A 19,678-nucleotide genomic window follows, 5' to 3' on the forward strand; every position below is an offset into this window, starting at 1 on the left:
ACATGAAATTCAGTAAGGGAGAAGGTGATCTATGGTGACAGAAGTCAGAATAGCGGGAGCTCTGGTGGGGGTGAGGGTATCAACTGGGAGGGGGCAGGAGGGGGCCTGCCAGGGGGCCAGAAATGGTTTGTCCCTTTATCTGGCTGGTGAGTAACACAGTATATCCATATGAAAACTCACTGAGGTGTACCATGAAGATCTGGGACCTCAAGTAAGTTTACCTTCCCTCTCTGAGTCTCTGATTCTTCATCTGCAAAATGGAGACAAGACCTCCCTCCTAAGTTTGTAATGCAGATCGGGCCCAGCACCCAGAGTCAGGCAGTCAGTAAACGTTAATGGTCAAAGGCGGTAACGGAGGAAAGGACAGGGCCCAGTGATGATAAGAATAATGAAAACAGCAACAACCATCAACTAGCTACCAGTTCAGAGTTCTAGCCACTTGCCAGGAGCTGTGCTAGGAGGGCTCATCTAGTCCTCACAACATCTCTAGAAAATGGAACAACGTTTGTAATATGAACTTGATGTAAGCTAGAGAGAGAAGGGCTGCATTTAGATGGTGCCCTGGGAGCTGGGCAAAACTTCTGTCAGTATTCCAACTCCTTCTTCAAGGAGTTACTGGCATGGCTGTCAACCAGGTGGCCCCAGGATCCACTGCAGCCCCAGGCAAATCGTTGGGAGGGAGACAGAGAAGGTGGAGGAGCAAGGACTTTGAAGTCATGCAGACCTGGGTTTGACTCCTGACTCTGCCCCTGCTAGCTGTGTGATGTTGGGCAAATTGTTTAACCTCTCTGAGCTTCACCTTTCTCATCTATAAATGGGGTTAACGATATATCCTTGGAGGACATCTGTAAGGAGTAGAGATTATATTTGTCACATGCTTGGTACATATAAGTTGCTTATAATAATTATTGCTATTGTTTTTCCCAAACTACTCTGATATCAGCCTGCCCGACTCTGTATGTCCATGGAAACAAAAACCAACACTCTACCCCAGCCCTGCCTCATAGAGGCCAATCCAGGGCATGAGACTGGCTTAATTTGTTTACTAATTCATAGGATGTCCACCAAGGGTCTGCTCTGCACAGAACGCTGGCCTTATCTGCAAAGCTGGTTCAAGAGGGTTGGAAGCAGGAGCAGATGAGCCCAGGCCCTCAGAGGGCATCACCCAGCCCCAGCTCCCACCAGCCACCTCCAACCTCCTCCCAGGTACCTCACTCAGCCAAGAGCAAGCAACTACACCAGAGCACATCTTTGTCTGCACTTGTCTTTGAAAATCAAAGCTGCCTGATTAAACGCCGTTACAGCCCTGGGTTCACTGGATCCAAAGAGATTAATGAATTTAGGTGTGCTGCTGGCATGAAAAGCCCACCGCAGCTGGCAGTAACTAAATGCCAGTAACCTGAGGCCCCTCGAGTCTTTCCTGATCAGCAGGCAGAGAGACCCTGCTCCCCTTTAAGACTGTTCAGGATAAACAAGAGGTGACTTCCCCTCCCCTCCTCTCCCCTCCCCTCCCTTCCCCTCCTCACTGGTGCCAAAGACTTTGTACTCAAGAGTCCTGGTGGACAAAGGACAAAGGATCCCTGGCTAGATGCAGGGACATACCCCCACCCCAACCAACAGAGGAAGAGATGGGCAAGCAGGTCTTACCACTCCCTCCTCTGCAGGAAGCTCTGCCCAGACACCCCCTAGCCAACAGTGAGGGAAGCAGAGTCAGAAGCCCCAAGTTGTGCTACTGCCAGGTGACCTCGGGAAAGACATTTGCTATCTCTCTGAGCGTCCCCTGAATTGGAACAGTAGTTTTCTCATCCTCCCCCTGCCCCCAGCCCCCGAGCAGCAGATCTCTTCCAAAAGAGCCCAATAGGCAACTCAGGCGATGGCAGAGCTGCCCTGGGTGAAGCAGGGTAGGGAGTAGAGAGGCCCACCCAGCCTCCCCACCCATCCAGAGGCCCCTGAAGGGTTCTGGGAGCACTGTTCCCTAAGTCAGGGGACAATAGCTGTCCCCAGCATCCAAGGCCAGCTGTGGCTAAACATGCTCCTGGCAGCAGCTCCATACCCTCTGCTGCAGGCCCTCCTTTTATGAACTAAGAGGAGTACTGGAGTCATCGAGACTTGGGTTTCAATCCTAGCTCTACTAGCTGTGTGACCTTGGGCAAGTTACCTTCCTTCTCTGAATCTCTGATTCCTCATCTGCAAAATGGAGACAATAAAACCTACCTCCTGAGTTTATTATGGAGAAAAGGGCCTGGCACAGGCAGTCAGGCATTCAGCAAACATTAACCGTAAAAGGAGATAAAGGAGGAGGAAGGAAAGGCCAGAGCCCAAAGAAAAGAGTGAAAACAACAGTCCTGCTGCCATTTTGGAGTGCTCAGCATACACCAGGCACCGTTCTTTTTTTTTTTTTTTCCTCTGGAGCATCAAGTTTATTAACTAGAATTGGAAGAACCAAGGAGTTCTTGGAACAAGAACTATCCCCCTCCCCCACCAACACGGAAGACAGAAGAGTAGGGGAGGGGAGACGTGCCCCAGGAATGACAGTCCAGTCTCTCAAGTTTCACTCAGGTGGGGGTTGAGGGGCAGACCTGCAGCCACGGTGGCCTCGCTTTCGGTCGCCCGGGCTGCTCTGGACCAATCCTCTGAGCTGGCCAGGGTCTTGGATACGATGCTTCTGAAGGCCGCGCGGAGAACACACTCCTCTTCCCCTGCACCGGGCCCCAGGGAGCGCGGCGGCCTGACCTTCCTGCCTCGGTGATCCATGGGGTTCACATGGGCTCACTTTATTATGACGCCTCATGCTGGGCAGCTTGCAACAAAGATGTTTCAAAATAAAGTTCCAGATTCTCCCAGCCACCCCTTGCTTTTTCTGGCTCTGGTCAGAGACAGTGGATGAGGACACACTCTCAGGCTGCCCAGCGTGGGAGGACCTTCCAGTGTTGGATACACCCGGGGGGCAGCTGCTTCCCTCTGGGGCTCCAATCCTGCTGCTGGTGGAGGGGGATGTCCCAGTGCCACACTGGGGGGTTGGGCTGGGGGTGGCAGTCCTCGCCTCCAGGCTGGGTGGGGGACAGGCAGACTCACCGGTCTTCTGCCCTGCCTGCTGGTCTTCCTGCAGCTGCACATCGTTTCTGTGGTAGAGCCACCTGGTTTGCAGGGAGGACACCACAGGGCTTGGAGAAGGCTCAAGTTCACTGCCACGGAGGTCCCCGCAAGAGAAGGGCTTCAGAGTTATGATGGAGACCTCCACCTTGGGTTTCTTGGCGCTCACACTGCCTGTCCCAGTGTCCTGGATCTGGTCGCAAGTCAAGCCCGGAGTCCTCACCATTGTCACCTCCCGGTCCTCTTCACAGGGTGGCTGGAGTGGCTTCTTCTGGCCCATCTTGACCCATGGATGCTTCATGAGGTCAGGTAAGGTGCCTCTGTCACTGGGGTTGAGGGCAATCATTTTTTGTAACAGATCCCTTATCTTCAAAGACAGATAAGGTGGGATGGGGTACTGCCCTTGTAGGATTTTCTTCCGCAGCTCCTGGAAGTCTTTTCCCACAAAGGGCCGGGACCCAGTTACCATGGTGTACAGCACTGCTCCCAAGCTCCACACGTCCACCGCAGGGCTGCTGGAGCTCTGCCCCAGGAAGAGTTCCGGGGCAGCATAAGGGTGTGTGCCGCAGATCGTGTCCAGTTGGAAAATGTCATCACACTTGTTGCTGAGGCCAAAGTCTGTAAGTTTGATATTCATCTTGGAATCAAAGAGGAGGCTCGGTGGCTTCAGGTCTCGGTGCACGATGCCCCTCCGGTGGCAGTGCTGCAGGGCGGAGACCAGCTGCTGGAACGGGCCTCGGGCCTCCGCCTCTGTCATACGGCCATGGATCTTCAAATAGCGGTACATGTCCCCCCCACTGAGGTACTCCATCACCACGAAAAATGTCTCCTCTGTGTCAATCACCCCCAGCAGTTTTACAATATTGGGGTGATTCAGAGCCTTCAGACTGCACACTTCCCGGAAAAGTGCCTGGACACTTGAGAAGCTCTGACGCCTTTTCTTTATGACCTTCACAGCCACCTGTGTCCCGGTCAGAATGTGCCGGGCCAACTTCACTTTACCGAAGGTGCCTTCACCAATGGTGTGGAGGATCTGGAAGTCATCAATATGAGCCTTCTTGCCAGCAGATTTGGCTGTGAGGCCCTGCATCCTGGTGATCTGCTAACTACACTGACTGACAGCACTACCGAGCAACGCTAACTACGCTAACTAACAATGCTAACTGTACTAACAGGGCTAAGTATGCTGTCTCTACTAACAACGCTAACTACGCTAACTGTACCAACAGCGCTAACTAGTACTAACTACACTAACTATGCTAATAAACTATTAACTATACCAACTGTGCTAACTATACCAACAATACTGACTATGCTAACTGTAGAAAGAAAAATGAGACAAATAAAAAAGAGTAGAGAAAAGAGAAAAAAAAATCAACAAAATGGCAGAAACAAGGAAAACACAAGCTAACTGTAGGTCCAAGGCCGTCAGGTCACCAAAAGCAGCTTCCTGGGCTCTAAGGACCAAAAACCTGGGCCCACCTTTCTCTTTAATAGGGCTTTGTGAAGTACATCACAATGGTGCACTCTGAGGTCAGAGCAAGAAATGGACCCATCACCGCTGGGGATACACCACAGTGGTTTTCTCACTTTTTGAGTTCAAGGCCCCTTTACACTTAGGAAAAAGGATCCCAAAGAAATTTTTCTTTACGTGTGTTATTAGATATTGGTATTCACTTTGTTATAAATAAAAATCTGCAGGATGCTTCAGTGGCCTTTTTATTTCTAGTTTGAAAATGCGTAATAATTTTAAAGACCTCATAATGTCTACACTTGAAATGTTCAATTCCTTTTCCTTAAATTCTGGTCTCAAAATAAGGTTACAACTTAACTGACTTCACGATACTATACAAAATGTTCTGTTGCATAAGACATGATACGGTACATTATGAAAGTCTATGAAGCTGAGAGAAGATTTGCCAGAAAGGTCATTGAGCAGATTTCTCATCAGGAGCCTCGGAGGCCAGATGGCATGACTCAATGTACTTGAAGTGTTGAAGGAAAGAAACCGTCAACCAAGAATCCTATATCTAGCAAAACTTTCCTTCGAAAATGAGGGAGAGATCAAGACATTCCCAGTTAATCAAGAGTTGAGAGAGTTCTTAACCACCAGACCCGCCTGCCACAGGGAGTTCTTCAGGTTGGAGTCAAGGACCCTGGACAGTAGCTCAAAGCCTTACGAAGAAATAAAGACCTCTGGTAAAAGTAGACAGACAGGCGACGAGAAAAGCTAGTACTGTTGTAACTTTGGTTTGTAGCTCCACTTTTTGTCTTCTATTTGATTTAAGAGACTAATATATAATAAAACACACACACACAAATCAAAAAAAAAAAAAAGATCACGTCTTCACCTAGAAAAGTTACTTCACCCCCACTTTAGCCTAACTTTGGGAATTCCCATCAACAACATTCTTCTTTCCACGGTAGGAAGCAACGCTGCCAGAAGCTATGGCAAGCAGAGCCTCTTCTAAAATGCCTTTGATGACTGCAGCAACATGGATGCAACTAGAGATTATTAAGTGAAGTAAGTCAGAAAGAGAAAGACAAATACCATGTGATACCACTTACATGTGGAATCTAAAGTATGGCACAAATGAACCTATCTATGAAACAGCAACAGACTCACAGACATAGAGAACAGACTTGTGGTTGCCAAGGAGGAGGGGGGTGGGAGAGGGAAGGGCTGGGAGTGTGGCATTAGCAGATGTAAACTATTATATATAGGAGGGATAAACAACAAGGTCCTACTCTACAGCACAGGGAACTAGAGTCAATATCCTGTGATAAACTGTAATGGAAAAGAATATAAAAAAAGAATGTCTATATGTGTATAACTGAGTCACTTTGCCATACAGCAGATTGGCACAAGATTGTAAATCAACTATACGTCAATAAAAACAATAAAATAAAATAAAAAATGCCTCTGATGATGTACACAGACCCTGCTCCTGCTGACTACCTCTCTGCAGCACCCAACACTGTGAAACCCCGCCCCCAGCAGAGGTCACTCCAGTCCTGTGTCTCCTTCCTTTGTCCTCTGTCTCCCACCAGTGTTTCTCTAACAGAAACACAAAGAACTCCTGTGTTTTCACTCAGTCTCACTGTTCACGTTCCCACGCTTGATTTGGGCATCAGACCTGCAAGAGTTCAAAACTTACTGGGTGGTAGAACTGCCATTTCTCTGCCTGTCTCTCATTATAAAGAACTTCTCTGAAATTCTGAATTCACTGGTCTGGTCATCCGTTCACCAGCAAGTATCTAGGTACTGGGGTTAAGAGCTAGGAATGAGATACAGTTGTTAGTAAAGAAACAACAAACCCCAAATGGAGTCACTTGTGCTAAGTCCCATGTCAGCAAACCGAGACTTAATAGCTAACCTAATTGCAGTTTCAGCCTCTCTCAGGAATGGGACCTTTCACCAATAGATCTGGAATTACCTGGTCAGCACTAGAGGGGTGACCCCCCCCCACCTTCCCCCAAAAGGAAGGTGACCCTGCCTGAAACAATCCACTCTTAGCTAGAAACTTCCCTTTTCTGCCCCCTCCTGCCTGTAAAGTTCTTGCATTTTTTACAGCTCCGCAGAGCTCCTTTCTACTTGCTCAATGGGATGCTGCCCGATTCATAAATCATTGAATAAAGCCAATTCGATCTTCAAATTTACTCAGTTAGAATTTTATGTTTTTAATACAGTGATGAGCAAAACAAATAAAAAGAGAGGCACCAAACTCTTCAGAGAGTGTATCCCATTATCCCTCACACTCTTGGAAGCCTGGGTCAGCAGAAATGGAGGAGAGCCAGTGACAAGAAAAAGCCTCTTGAAAACCAAATCAGAGGTCCTGAAATACTACAGACTTACTTGTACAAGTGGGTGGGAACAAGCAGAGAGTAGCAGTTGTTTATTACTGTACACTGTAATCGAGGGAAACATTTGGAGTTCAAGAATAGAGATTTAAAGATGAGATGCTAAAATTCATAACAACTTGTCCAAAACAGGCCAGAAAACCTTAAGTTTTCGCCTTGTTTAAAGGAAGTCCTAAGTAAAGGGAAAATCAAATATTATGAAAAATTTTGGAGACATCTCACACACCAACCTTCCCTTTATTTGAATTACTTCATTATCATTCCTTTAGAGTTATGTACACTCATAAAAGTTCATTTATTCTGAGTTGAGAAGTCCATTTTATCATCATGTGTATTGTGCTTACATTTTAAAATCAGAAACAACTTCCCCAAGATAAAACTGATTCTTCATCTCTTTTGGTTTTACTATTCCAAAATAGATTAGGTGACTTGGGGCATTATTTTTACCCTATGTTGATTTGCCTACCTTGTAAAGGAGCAAGGAACTTTTCCTTCAACCCTTATTTTCCTAGTGATTTGTTTAAAATGAAAGGTAAATATGTGTTTGTGGGCATATAAGTGTGTGTGTGTACAATCATTTTTATATAGAGATCTATTATCTCTCAATTTATTTTGTACAAGAGGTTTCTCTCAGAAAATCAGTGTCTTCTTTTTTTTTTTTTTTTTTCACGATTCATATCTTTAATACTCTCTGAGAGGCAAGTGAAAAGCAACAATGGATTGTTAAAAGGACCATGTCTGACACATGTCTGACAACACTGAGTGTGGGGGAGGAGGGAAGTTAACCAGCTAGCACAGTGCCTTGCATGTAGTAAGCACTGCAACATTTGTTAAATTGCAATGACTTGAAGTTGAAGATCATGATATATATATATATATTTTTTAGATTTTTAGAAATTTCATGTAATGTCTGAAACATTTATATTAACATATTTCCATACAAATAACCCAATGAAAGTTTAGTATTAGTTGTTTTGTTTGTTTGTTTTTTTATACTGCAGGTTCTTATTAGGCATCAATTTTATACACATCAGTGTATACATGTCAATCCCAATCGCCCAATTCAGCACACCACCATCCCCACCCCACCGCAGTTTTCCCCCCTTGGTGTCCATATGTCCATTCTCTACATCTGTGTCTCAACTTCTGCCCTGCAAACCGGCTCATCTGTACCATTTTTCTAGGTTCCACATACATGCATTAATATACGATATTTGTTTTTCTCCTTCTGACTTACCTCACTCTGTATGACAGTCTCTAGATCCATCCACTTCTCAACAAATGACTCAATTTCGTTCCTTTTTATGGCTGAGTAATATTCCATTGTATATATGTACCACAACTTCTTTATCCATTCGTCTGTTGATGGGCATTTAGGTTGCTTCCATGACCTGGCTATTGTAAATAGTGCTGCAATGAACATTCGGGTGCATGTGTCTTTTTGAATTACGGTTTTCTCTGGGTATATGCCCAGTAGTGGGATTGCTGAGTCATATGGTAATTCTATTTTTAGTTTTTTAAGGAACCTCCATATTGTTCTCCATAGTGGCTGTATCAATTTACATTCCCACCAACAGTGCAAGAGGGTTCCCTTTTCTCCACACCCTCTCCAGCATTTGTTGTTTGTGGATTTTCTGATGATGCCCATTCTAACAGGAGTGAGGTGATACCTCATTGTAGTTTTGATTTGCATTTCTCTAATAATTAGTGATGTTGAGCATCTTTTCATGTGCTTCGTGGCCGTCTGTATGTCTTCTTTGGAGAAATGTCTATTTAGGTCTTCTGCCCATTTTTGGATTGGGGTGTTTGTTTCTTTAATATTGAGCTGAATGAGCTGTTTATATATTTTGGAGATTAATCCTTTGTCCGTTGATTCGTTTGCAAATATTTTCTCCCATTCTGAGGGTTGTCTTTTCGTCTTGTTTATGGTTTCCTTTGCTGTGCAAAAGCTTTGAAGTTTCATAAGGTCCCATTTGTTTATTTTTGTTTTTATTTCCATTACTCTAGGAGGTGGATCAAAAAAGATCTTGCTGTGATTTATGTCAAAGAGTGTTCTTCCTATGTTTTCCTCTAAGAGTTTTATAGTGTCCGGTCTTATATTTAGGTCTCTAATCCATTTTGAATTTATTTTTGTGTATGGTGTTAGGGAGTGTTCTAATTTCATTCTTTTACATGTAGCTCTCCAGTTTTCCCAGCACCACTTATTGAAGAGACTGTCTTTTCTCCATTGTATATCTTTGCCTCCTTTGTCATAGATTAGTTGACCATAGGTGCGTGGGTTAATCTCTGGGCTTTCTATCTTGTTCCATTGATCTATGTTTCTGTTTTGGTGCCAGTACCATATTGTCTTGATTACTGTAGCTTTGTAGTATAGTCTGAAGTCAGGGAGTCTGATTCCTCCAGCTCCATTTTTTTCCCTCAAGACTGCTTTGGCTATTCGGGGTCTTTTGTGTCTCCATACAAATTTTAAGATGATTTGTTCTAGCTCCGTAAAAAATGCCATTGGTAATTTGATAGGGACTGCATTGAATCTGTAGATTGCTTTGGGTAGTATACTCATTTTCACAATGTTGATTCTTCCAATCCAAGAACATGGTATATCTCTCCATCTGTTGGTATCATCTTTAATTTCTTTCATCAGTGTCTTATAGTTTTCTGCATACAGGTCTTTTGTCTCCCTAGGTAGGTTTATTCCTAGGTATTTTATTCTTTTTGTTGCAATGGTAAATGGCAGTGTTTCCATAATTTCTCTTTCAGATTTTTCATCATTAGTGTATAGGAATGCAAGAGATTTCTGTGCATTAATTTTGTATCCTGCAATGTTACCATATTCATTAATTAGCTCTAGCAGTTTTCTGGTGGCAGTTTTAGGATTCTCTATGTATAGTATCATGTCATCCACAAACAGTGACAGTTTTACTTCTTCTTTTCCAATTTGTATTCCTTTTATTTCTTTTTCTTCTCTGATTGCCGTGGCTAGGACTTCCAGAACTATGTTGAATAATAGTGGTGAGAGTGGACATCCTTGTCTCGTTCCTGATCTTAGAGGAAATGCTTTCAGTTTTTCACCATTGAGAATGATGTTTGCTGTGGGTTTGTCCTATATGGCCTTTATTATGTTGAGGTAGGTTCCCTCTATGCCCACTTTCTGGAGAGTTTTTATCATAAATGGGTGTTGAATTTTGTCAAAAGCTTTTTCTGCATCTATTGAGATGATCATATGGTTTTTATTCTTCAATTTGTTAATATGGTGTATCACATTGATTGATTTGCGTATATTGAAGAATCCTTGCATCCCTGGGATAAATCCCACTTGATCGTGGTGTATGATCCTTTTAATGTGTTGTTGGATTCTGTTTGCTAGTATTTTGTTGAGGAGTTTTGCATCTATATTCATCAGTGATATTGGTCTGTAATTTTCTTTTTTTGTAGTGTCTTTGTCTGGTTTTGGTATCAGGGTGATGGTGGCCTCATAGAATGAGTTTGGGAGTGTTCCTTCCTCTGCAATTTTTTGGAAGAGTTTGAGAAGGATAGGTGTTAGCTCTTCTCTAAATGTTTGATAGAATTCACCTGTGAAGCCATCTGGTCCTGGACTTTTGTTTGTTGGAAGATTTTTAATCACAGTTTCAATTTCATTACTTGTGATTGGTCTGTTCATATTTTCTGTTTCTTCCTGGTTCAGTCTTGGAAGGTTATACCTTTCTAAAAATTTGTCCATTTCTTCCAGGTTGTCCATTTTATTAGCATAAAGTTGCTTGTAGTAGTCTCTTAGGATGCTTTGTATTTCTGCGGTGTCTGTTGTAACTTCTCCTTTTTCATTTCTGATTTTATTGATTTGAGTCCTCTCCCTCTTTTTCTTGATGAGTCTGGCTAATGGCTTATCAATTTTGTTTATCTTCTCAAAGAACCAACTTTTAGTTTTATTGATCTTTGCTATTGTTTTCTTTGTTTCTATTTCATTTATTTCTGCTCTGATCTTTATGATTTCTTTTCTTCTGCTAACTTTGGGTTTTGTTTGTTCTTCTTTCTCTAGTTTCTTTAGGTGTAAGGTTAGATTGTTTACTTGAGATTTTTCTTGTTTCTTTAGGTAGGCTTGTATAGCTATAAACTTCCCTCTTAGAACTGCTTTTGCTGTATCCCATAGGTTTTGGGTTGTCGTGTTTTCATTGTCATTTGTCTCTAGGTATTTTTTTATTTCCTCTTTGATGTCTTCAGTGATCTCTTGGTTATTTAGTAACGTATTGTTTAGCCTCCATGTGTTTGTCTTTTTTACGTTTTTTTCCCTGTAATTCATTTCTAATCTCATAGCGTTGTGGTCAGAAAAGATGCTTGATATGATTTCAATTTTCTTAAATTTACTGAGGCTTGATTTGTGACCCAAGATGTGATCTATCCTGGAGAATGTTCCATGCGCACTTGAGAAGAACGTGTAATCTGCTGTTTTTGGATGGAATGTCCTATATATATCAATAAAATCTATCTGGTCTATTGTGTCATTTAAAGCTTCTGTTTCCTTATTTATTTTCATTTTGGATGATCTGTCCATTGGTGTAAGTGAGGTGTTAAAGTGCCCCACTATGATTGTGTTACTGTCAATTTCCTTTTTTATAGCTGTTAGCAGTTGCCTTATGTATTGAGGTGCTCCTATGTTGGGTGCATATATATTTATAATTGTTATATCTTCTTCTTGGATTGGTCCCTTGATCATTATGTAGTGTCCTTTCTTGTCTCTTGTAACATTCTTTATTTTAAAGTCTATTTTATCTGATATGAGTATAGCTACTCCAGCTTTCTTTTGATTTCCATTTGCATGGAATATCTTTTTCCATCCCCTCATTTTCAGTCTGTATGTGTCCCTAGGTCTAAAGTGGGTCTCTTGTAGACAGCATATATATGGGTCTTGTTTTTGTATCCATTCAGCCAGTCTATGTCTTTTGGTTGGGGCATTTAATCCATTCACGTTTAAGGTAATTATCGATATGTATGTTCCTATGACCATTTTCTTAATTGTTTTGGGTTTGTTTTTGTAGGTCCTTTTCTTCTCTTGTGTTTCCCACTTAGAGAAGTTCCTTTAGCATTTGTTGTAGAGCTGGTTTGGTGGTGCTGAATTCTCTTAGCTTTTGCTTGTCTGTAAAGCTTTTGATTTCTCCATCAAATCTAAATGAGATCCTTGCCGGGTAGAGTAATCTTGGTTGTAGGTTCTTCCCTTTCATCACTTTAAATATATCATGCCACTCCCTTCTGGCTTGCAGAGTTTCTGCTGAGAAATCAGCTGTTAACCTTATGGGAGTTCCCTTGTATGTTATTTGTCGTTTTTCCCTTGCTGCTTTCAATAATTTTTCTTTGTCTTTAATTTTTGCCAGTTTGATTACTATGTGTCTCGGCGAGTTTCTCCTTGGGTTTATCCTGTATGGGACTCTCTGCGCTTCCTGGACTTGGGTGGCTATTGCCTTTCCCATGTTAGGGAAGTTTTCGACTATAATCTCTTCAAATATTTTCTCTGGTCCTTTCTCTCTCTCTTCACCTTCTGGGACCCCTATAATGCGAATGTTGTTGCGTTTAATGTTGTCCCAGAGGTCTCTTAGGCTGTCTTCATTTCTTTTCATTCTTTTTTCTTTAGTCTGTTCCGCAGCAGTGAATTCCACCATTCTGTCTTCCAGGTCACTTATCCGTTCTTCTGCCTCAGTTATTCTGCTATTGATTCCTTCTAGTGTAGTTTTCATTTCAGTTATTGTATTGTTCATCTCTGTTTGTTTGTTCTTGAATTCTTCTAGGTCTTTGTTAAACATTTCTTGCATCTTCTCAATCTTTGCCTCCATTCTTATTCCGAGGTCCTGGATCATCTTCACTATCATTATTCTGAATTCTTTTTCTGGAAGGTTGCCTATCTCCACTTCATTTAGTTGTTTTTCTGGGGTTTTTTCTTGTTCCTTCATCTGGTACATAGCCCTCTGCCTTTTCATCTTGTCTATCTTTCTGTAACTGTGGTTTTTGGTCCACAGGATGCAGGATTGTAGTTTTTCTTGCTTCTGCTGTCTGCCCTCTGGCGGTTGAGGCTATCTAAGAGGCTTGATGGGAGGCTCTGGTGGTGGGTAGAGCTGACTGTTGCTGTGGCGGTCAGAGCTCAGTAAAACTTTAATCCACTTGACTGTTTATGGGTGGGGCTGGGTTCCCTCCCTGTTGGTTGTTTTGCCTGAGGCAACCCAACACTGGAGCCTACCTGGGCTCTTTGGTGGGGCTAATGGCAGACTCTGGGAGGGCTCACGCCAAGAAGCACTTCCCAGAACCTCCGCTGCCAGAGTCCTTGTCCCCACAGTGAAACAGAGCCACCCCCCGCCTCTGCAGGAGACCCCCCAACACCAGCAGGTAGGTCTGGTTCAGTCTCCCCCAGGGTCACTGCTCCTTCCCCTGGGTCCCGATGCGCACACTACTTTGTGTGTGCCCTCCAAGAGTGGGGTGTCTGTTTCCCCCAGTCGTGTCGAAGTCCTGCAATCAATTCCCACTAGGCTTCAAAGTCTGATTCTCTAGGAATTCCTCCTCCTGTTGCCGGACCCCCAGGTTGGGAAGCCTGACGTGGGGCTCAGAACCTTCACTCCAGTGGGTGGACTTCTGTGGTATAAGTGTTCGCCAGTCTGTGAGTCACCCACCCAGCAGTTATGGGATTAGATTTTACTCTGATTGCGCCCCTCCTACCGTCTCACTGTGGCTTCTTCTCTGTCCTTGGACGTGGGGTATCCTCCTTGGTGAAGTCCAGGGTCTTCCTGTCAGTGATTGTCCAGCAGCCAGTTGTGATTCTGGTGCTCTCGCAAGAGGGAGAGAGAGCACGTCCTTCTATTCCGCCATCTTGGTTAATCCCCAATAATCACCAGGCACCATTCTAAGCACTGTTGTGCACTAACTCTTGAGGTCCTCCCAACCTTCTTAGAAGTAAGGCTATCATCGTCTGCATTGCAGAGGCCACACAGGCACCCAAGGCCTGGGCTCACAATCTGCACACTCTCCTGCCGTTCCCACTGGCTCGTCTGCTGAGCCAAAGTATGGCTTTTTCCTCTGGGCCACCACTGGGACCCCAGGCTCATCTTCGTGTGCTGCCCGAGAGGGAGTAGCCAAGAGCATTCACTTCTACTGGGTCTGGTCCCTTTCCTTCCTTCCTCCCACCAGCCAGAGGGGTCACGTCACTGCACTCCTCACCCTTCAGTGACTCCCCAGTACCTCGGGGTCATGCCCAAGGCCTTCACCATCTGCCTGCAGCCCTGCAAAACCTCACCACTCCTTTACCCTTCCTTGCAGTACCACCTCTGCGCCCCCAACTCCTCCACCCTGACACACACACACACACACACACACACACACACATCCCTGGCAAATTCCCGCTCATCCTGCTGGGGAAGCCGGCCTGGGGCAGAGGTGAGCACTTCTTCCTCGTGGCTCCCTGGGGACTGGCTCACCCCTCGTTGCATTGCCTGAGAGATGGCTATAAGGATAGAGTTGTGTGTCTGACTCCCATGCTAGGCTGGGAACTCCTTGACAAAGGGAATTGTGTCTAGTTCCTCTCTGAACCCTCACACCTAGCACAGAGTAGGGACTAAAAAATGATGAATGCTGGTGGAAAAAGGACAACCCCATCCCTACCTGTGGGACCCCATGGTGACCAAGAAGAAGAAAATGGGGTACAGGTCCCAGCCCACCGGTCAGCTTTCTCTGAGGCCAATCAGGTGGCAGGCGGGAGACAGAAGCCCCTCTTTTTTTCACTCTAGGCCACTAGCTGGCTACTGCTGAGCCCCTTTGGCCTGATACCTGGAGATCTGGGGAGGGCAGGAAGAGGGAGGAGGTGCGTCCAGGGCCCGCAGGGCAGAGGATTAAGTCCCATGGATTTGCACCACTGTTCTTCAGTTTCTCTGCACTGCGGGGCTCAGATGGCACAAGAAGACAGATGGTAATCCCCTGTCCAGGCAGGAGCTTCTGGGGGGGGCAGGTGGGGCTCAGTACATGCCCCACCCCACTGCCTGCTGCCAACCCCAGCTCTTGGAGATGGGCAGAGAGCTGCCATAGAGGACCTGGAAGGCTGCTTTGTGCTCAGAGATGTTATAATTCTTCAGACAACAGGCCCCACTTCAAGGCCGTGAGACCTCACCCAGACACACCTGCCCTTGCTAGGCAGCCCCGCCCAAGCCCGCGTCCCTCGCCAGCAGCCAAGCATCCTTGACCTTACCTCATTGACGTCAATCTTGTTCCTCTCCATGTAGTCTCTGTCGTTGACCTGCCCGCCGTCCACAAACTCCATCAGAAGGACCCGCTTGGTGGACAGCTCCCAGTAGATTTGGGGGACCTGGAACAGGAAAGGGCAGGTCAGAAGGAGGCAGGAGGCTGGAAGCTGCGGGCAAGGGCTGCAGACGGGCGCGTGAGCCAGACATCAGCACACGTTCCTCCCAGGAACAGAAGGGAAGGCCCCCCCCCCAGTAGGGATTGGTGGGGGAAGCGGGAGGCAGGCCAAGAGAGAAGGGTAGGCTGTTCCGCCTCCACCAGCGAGGCGCCAGGCCTCCTTTAGTGACCCCTCCTGCCTGGGGACCAGAGAAGGGCTTCCCACCCTCCTCAGTGCCTTCCAGACACAATGAAGAGCCCACACTAAAACTGGGACTTAGGGGAAAATGCATGGAACCTCTCATATCTGAGCCAGAGTTGGTGTTAGAAGCTATTTCTCTCTCACACCAGGCTTATTTCAGGCTCCTCATGTGAATATAAACTCTCTGCCTCAGTTTCTTCACCTGTGCAATGGGTGTTATTATATGTATGATTGATTGAATGAATGAATTTTTGCTGAGTGATAAATTTTTCAGTCACGAAGTCATGAGTTTTCTCATGCCCGTTTCCTACAAGCCTCCTGTGGCAGGCAGTGCTGAAGCCTAACCCAACACCTATTCCCAATCCTCCTCTTCCCCCGAGACAGGGGAAACTAAATACTTTCCCTGCCTGCCTTGCAATAATTATGGCCACGTGACACAGTTCTGGCTTATGAGACATAAGTGGAGGTCTGTTATGGGGTGTAGGAAGGTTTTTATTTTCTTAATAAAAAGGGATGTTTGTAAATATTGCAACTCTTCTTACCCTTCTCTTCCTACCTTGAGAGTGAATGTGTTACCTGGAGCTGCAGCAGCTATCTTATAACCATGAGGAAAAGTCTAAGAAAATCACAGAGATGCCAGCTCTGATACTGTCAAACCACTGAGACAATATCAACAGGCAACTGCTACAAGCCTTCTTGCTATGTGAGGAAAATACATCCTTTTTGTTTAAGACACTCTGAATGGAGCTGTCAGTTACCTGCAGACAAATGCATTCCTAACTGATATGCTCTCCAACCCCCTCTGACTCTAAGGACACCCAACAGCCAAAAAGAGAACAGATTTCCCCAGGAGTAGCCAAGAGATTGGGCTGCACCAAGGACTGCTGGGCTGCCATGTGAGTGAGTGACACCTATGAGACCCACCATGGCCAGGAGGGAGGAATGACCAGGATTTCAGCATGCCATGATTCCCCAACAACTTAATGGGTTTATTCCACTTACAAACGAAGAAGCAAGGGCACCTAATTCAAGTGTTTTGGGGAATAAGGACTTCCCTCATCCCAACCCCCAAAGCTCAACTAGCAGTAAGATAGCAGCCCTCAAGCCAAGAAACCTTTCTTGTTCCTGGTTCTGCTAACAACTGTTGTGTCTGAGTCCAGACACTTAACTCCTCCATGCCTCAGTTTCCCTCATTAGAAAGGAGATTGTTCCTGCTCCATCTCAATAAGGAGCTCTGGGGACAAAAGGTGCCATACATACAAGTGAACACACTGGGCTCCCTGGAACAAAAGTTCCTACTGAAATCAAGGTGTCATTTTGGTTTGCTCCTTTCCTGCAGTTTTTGCCATTTGAAAATCTAGGCCATTAGAGAAATTTGTGACCCTATGTTACTTTGAACTCAAAATTCAGTCTCGCTTGGCATTTTTCAAAAAATCTCTTTAAAAATATGAGTGCAAGTTTGCTGCTGTTGGCGGTGGCTTCCAAATGAAAGGGACATATTTGGGGGTTAAGTCCTTCCCCTGCTTTGTTTGGGACCCAAGCTTGGCCGTGGGTGCCTGGGGCTCTGGAAACTGGAGGTCAGACCCCGCCTCCATATCCGCCTGGGGCAACAGGGAAAACAGCCAAGAAAGAGCCACACACCAGAGAGAAAACCCAAAAGCTGGAGACTCCCTGGGCTTGTTAGTCAGGGTCACCAGTGTACTGGGTTCCCCCTCTTCCACCTTTCCCCCCAGTCTCCCCCCAGATGCAACCAACCCAGTCTCCCAGTGGAATGTGCGCCTGCTTCAGCTGCTTAGCTCTGAAACAGCAGAGACAGCAAAAAAATGGGAGGCAGAAGGGTCTGTCCTGGGAGCTCAGGGAGGGCTGCAGTTGCCCCTCGATGGATGTAACATGGAAATGACTGCAAAATGCAAATGTGCCTCCTGCTCAATTAGGAGAAACTTGGCTTGACAGGGGACACAAGGTCAAGTGACTCGCTCCTAAATCATCATGTGAGCAGGAGGCTCTGGGGCTGTAAGGTGAAATTTACTTCACCCCAACAGCAATGCTTCACCACCATTCCTTCCTCAGCTTCTTCCATCAAGGAATGGAAAATTAAAGAGAAAATTTTTAAAGAGGCGATAAGAACCACGCTGTCCCCTGCCCAAACAAAAATAAACCCCGAGAGGCTCCTGGCCAGGGTGCCTGCTGACCCCACGGAGGCCATCAGGACCTCTGGGTCTGGCGTCTAAACTCCTCACCACAGAGCTGAGGCCCCACTCCTGTAGGCTCTGCCTGCCCCCATACCAGAGCCAATCCTGACCCCCGGAAGGAGGGCACAGATTATGGAAAGTTCCAGCCCCAAACCCTGGCCTCAGCCTCATTAACTGGCCTGTGCTTCCTCTTTGTTCCTGTGCTTGGTCAGCACACCCGGCTTGTCCGGGCCAGCCCCCGTCATCGAGGGCCACAGTCGTCCCATTAGCCGAGCCCAGTGGGGCAGAGCATAGACCTGAAGTCAGACTGTCAGGCTGGAGCCCCTGCTCTGCCACCTCCAAGCTGTGTGACTTGGGTGAGTTTTATAACCTCTCTGAGTGGAGTTCCCTCACTGTAAAAGGGTGACGACAGTTACAAGGAAAGCGACGCTCCTTACTTCCTACTAGCACGTGTGAGGTCCTGGAGCTCAGCACGGCAGCTGCCATATGACAGCCACGTAGAATTTCACCGGTTCTGAAACACAACCGGGGCTGAGAGCTAATGCAACAGACAGTTCAGCATAACTCAGATCTGCCCATAAATTATTATGGAGGGAGAAGAGCTCAGAGGTTTAACATGCAGGCTTGGGGCCAGGCTGCCTCTGTCCCTTACCAGGAAACCGTGTAACCTTGGGCAAGTGGCTTCATCTCTCTGGGCCTCAGCTTCCCCGCTGCTGACATGGAGCTAATAATGGCATTTCCCTTGTGGGGCTGTATAAGGATTAAAGAGTAAATATACATAAAGCACTTTAAAAGTGTCTAACACAGCATAGGCATGTAAAAAATATTAACTAACACTAATTATTACACATCAGCGCTTCTTAAGCTTTGAGAGTCTTAGGAAGTTATGGTGTTTCACCAAATGCATGCTCATCTCCTCAGCGTTCGCCCACGGTTTCTGGAGTGTCCCAGGCCCCTTACCTAGCACTAAAAAGCCCTGGTGTGGCCCCTGCTCAAGAGACAACCTCCCACCAAGCCCCACCTCCACATATACAGACACACCCTCATCCCTTCCAGTCCCAAACCCTGTGGTTTTAAGGCTTCTCCCTCTATCTTGTCCCAGTTGTCCCCAAGGTCAGTCACAAACCTCACTGCTTGTCCTGTCCCCTCCCCACAGCATACACACACGCTGATGCCAGATCTACAAATGCCCTGGTCTGACCGTTAGGCCTGGCTGCCCCCTCGCCTTCTCCCCGTCTCCCCGACACCACATTTGCATTCAGTGCCTGTCTGAGGCTCAGAGATTTATACCACAGGGCTGAGGTTATTAAACCCCACTGCAAGAGGCCTCACACACCGAGAGGTAAACTCTTTGCTGAGGCTTAATTATGCACAGATGTTGTGATGGGGTGCCAGTGTGCAAAAGCAATCTATCTCCTGTTTTAAGAGCTGAACTGGGTTCGCAACGCAAAATTTGCTTCCCACTTGTTATGTGTTTAGAGAAAATTAATTACTCAGGAGCCTTAATTCTAACATTGTCTTAGGAATGGTGTGAGGGTTTCAGAAGCAGCAGGTCAAATCATTACACTAATTATTTACCCATTTGGCATCCTCGTTTCAAAAATTTGTGTTATTATTATTATTATTACATGTCTTGGTCTGACAGATGCTAGTTGGCCCCAGCCAGGGGACGATTTTGCTGTTTCCATGGGAACAGTGGAGGAGATGGTTCTGCTTGGCGCGGAGGACCACCCCTGCCGGCTAAGAGGCAACAGAATGTCCTTAGACGAGCCTCAGAGTTGAAGTCAGAAAATCCTGTTTGTACCCTAACTCCTCTCCTCTAAGATTACCATCTGTAAAATGGGATGATGGTTGTTGGAAGGATTCAGTGTCCTAGTATCAGCATAGTGTTCAGTGCCACAGAAGAAACATTCAGTAAACATTGCCCATCCCTTTGTACAATCAACACGTCTTGGAAGCCCCCTCTGAG

The 19,678-nt window shown here is 45.9% G+C and overlaps 1 protein-coding gene across 8 annotated transcripts in view; it reads right to left on the minus strand.

The window, feature by feature from the left end:
* The window catches only part of ADCK1 (aarF domain containing kinase 1), a 119,696-nt gene that overhangs the window by 17,315 nt on the left and 82,703 nt on the right, over positions 1 to 19,678 (minus strand). For all 8 annotated transcript variants that reach the window (XM_082451354.1, XM_082451356.1, XM_082451355.1 and 5 more), the window contains one exon: positions 15,167 to 15,283. In XM_082451354.1, coding sequence (XP_082307480.1) covers positions 15,167 to 15,283 — 117 coding nt within the window. The remainder of the gene's footprint in view (positions 1 to 15,166; positions 15,284 to 19,678) is intronic.

Source organism: Balaenoptera physalus (genome assembly GCF_965194825.1).
Source record: "Balaenoptera physalus genome assembly, chromosome: 2".
NCBI lineage: Eukaryota > Metazoa > Chordata > Mammalia > Artiodactyla > Balaenopteridae > Balaenoptera > Balaenoptera physalus.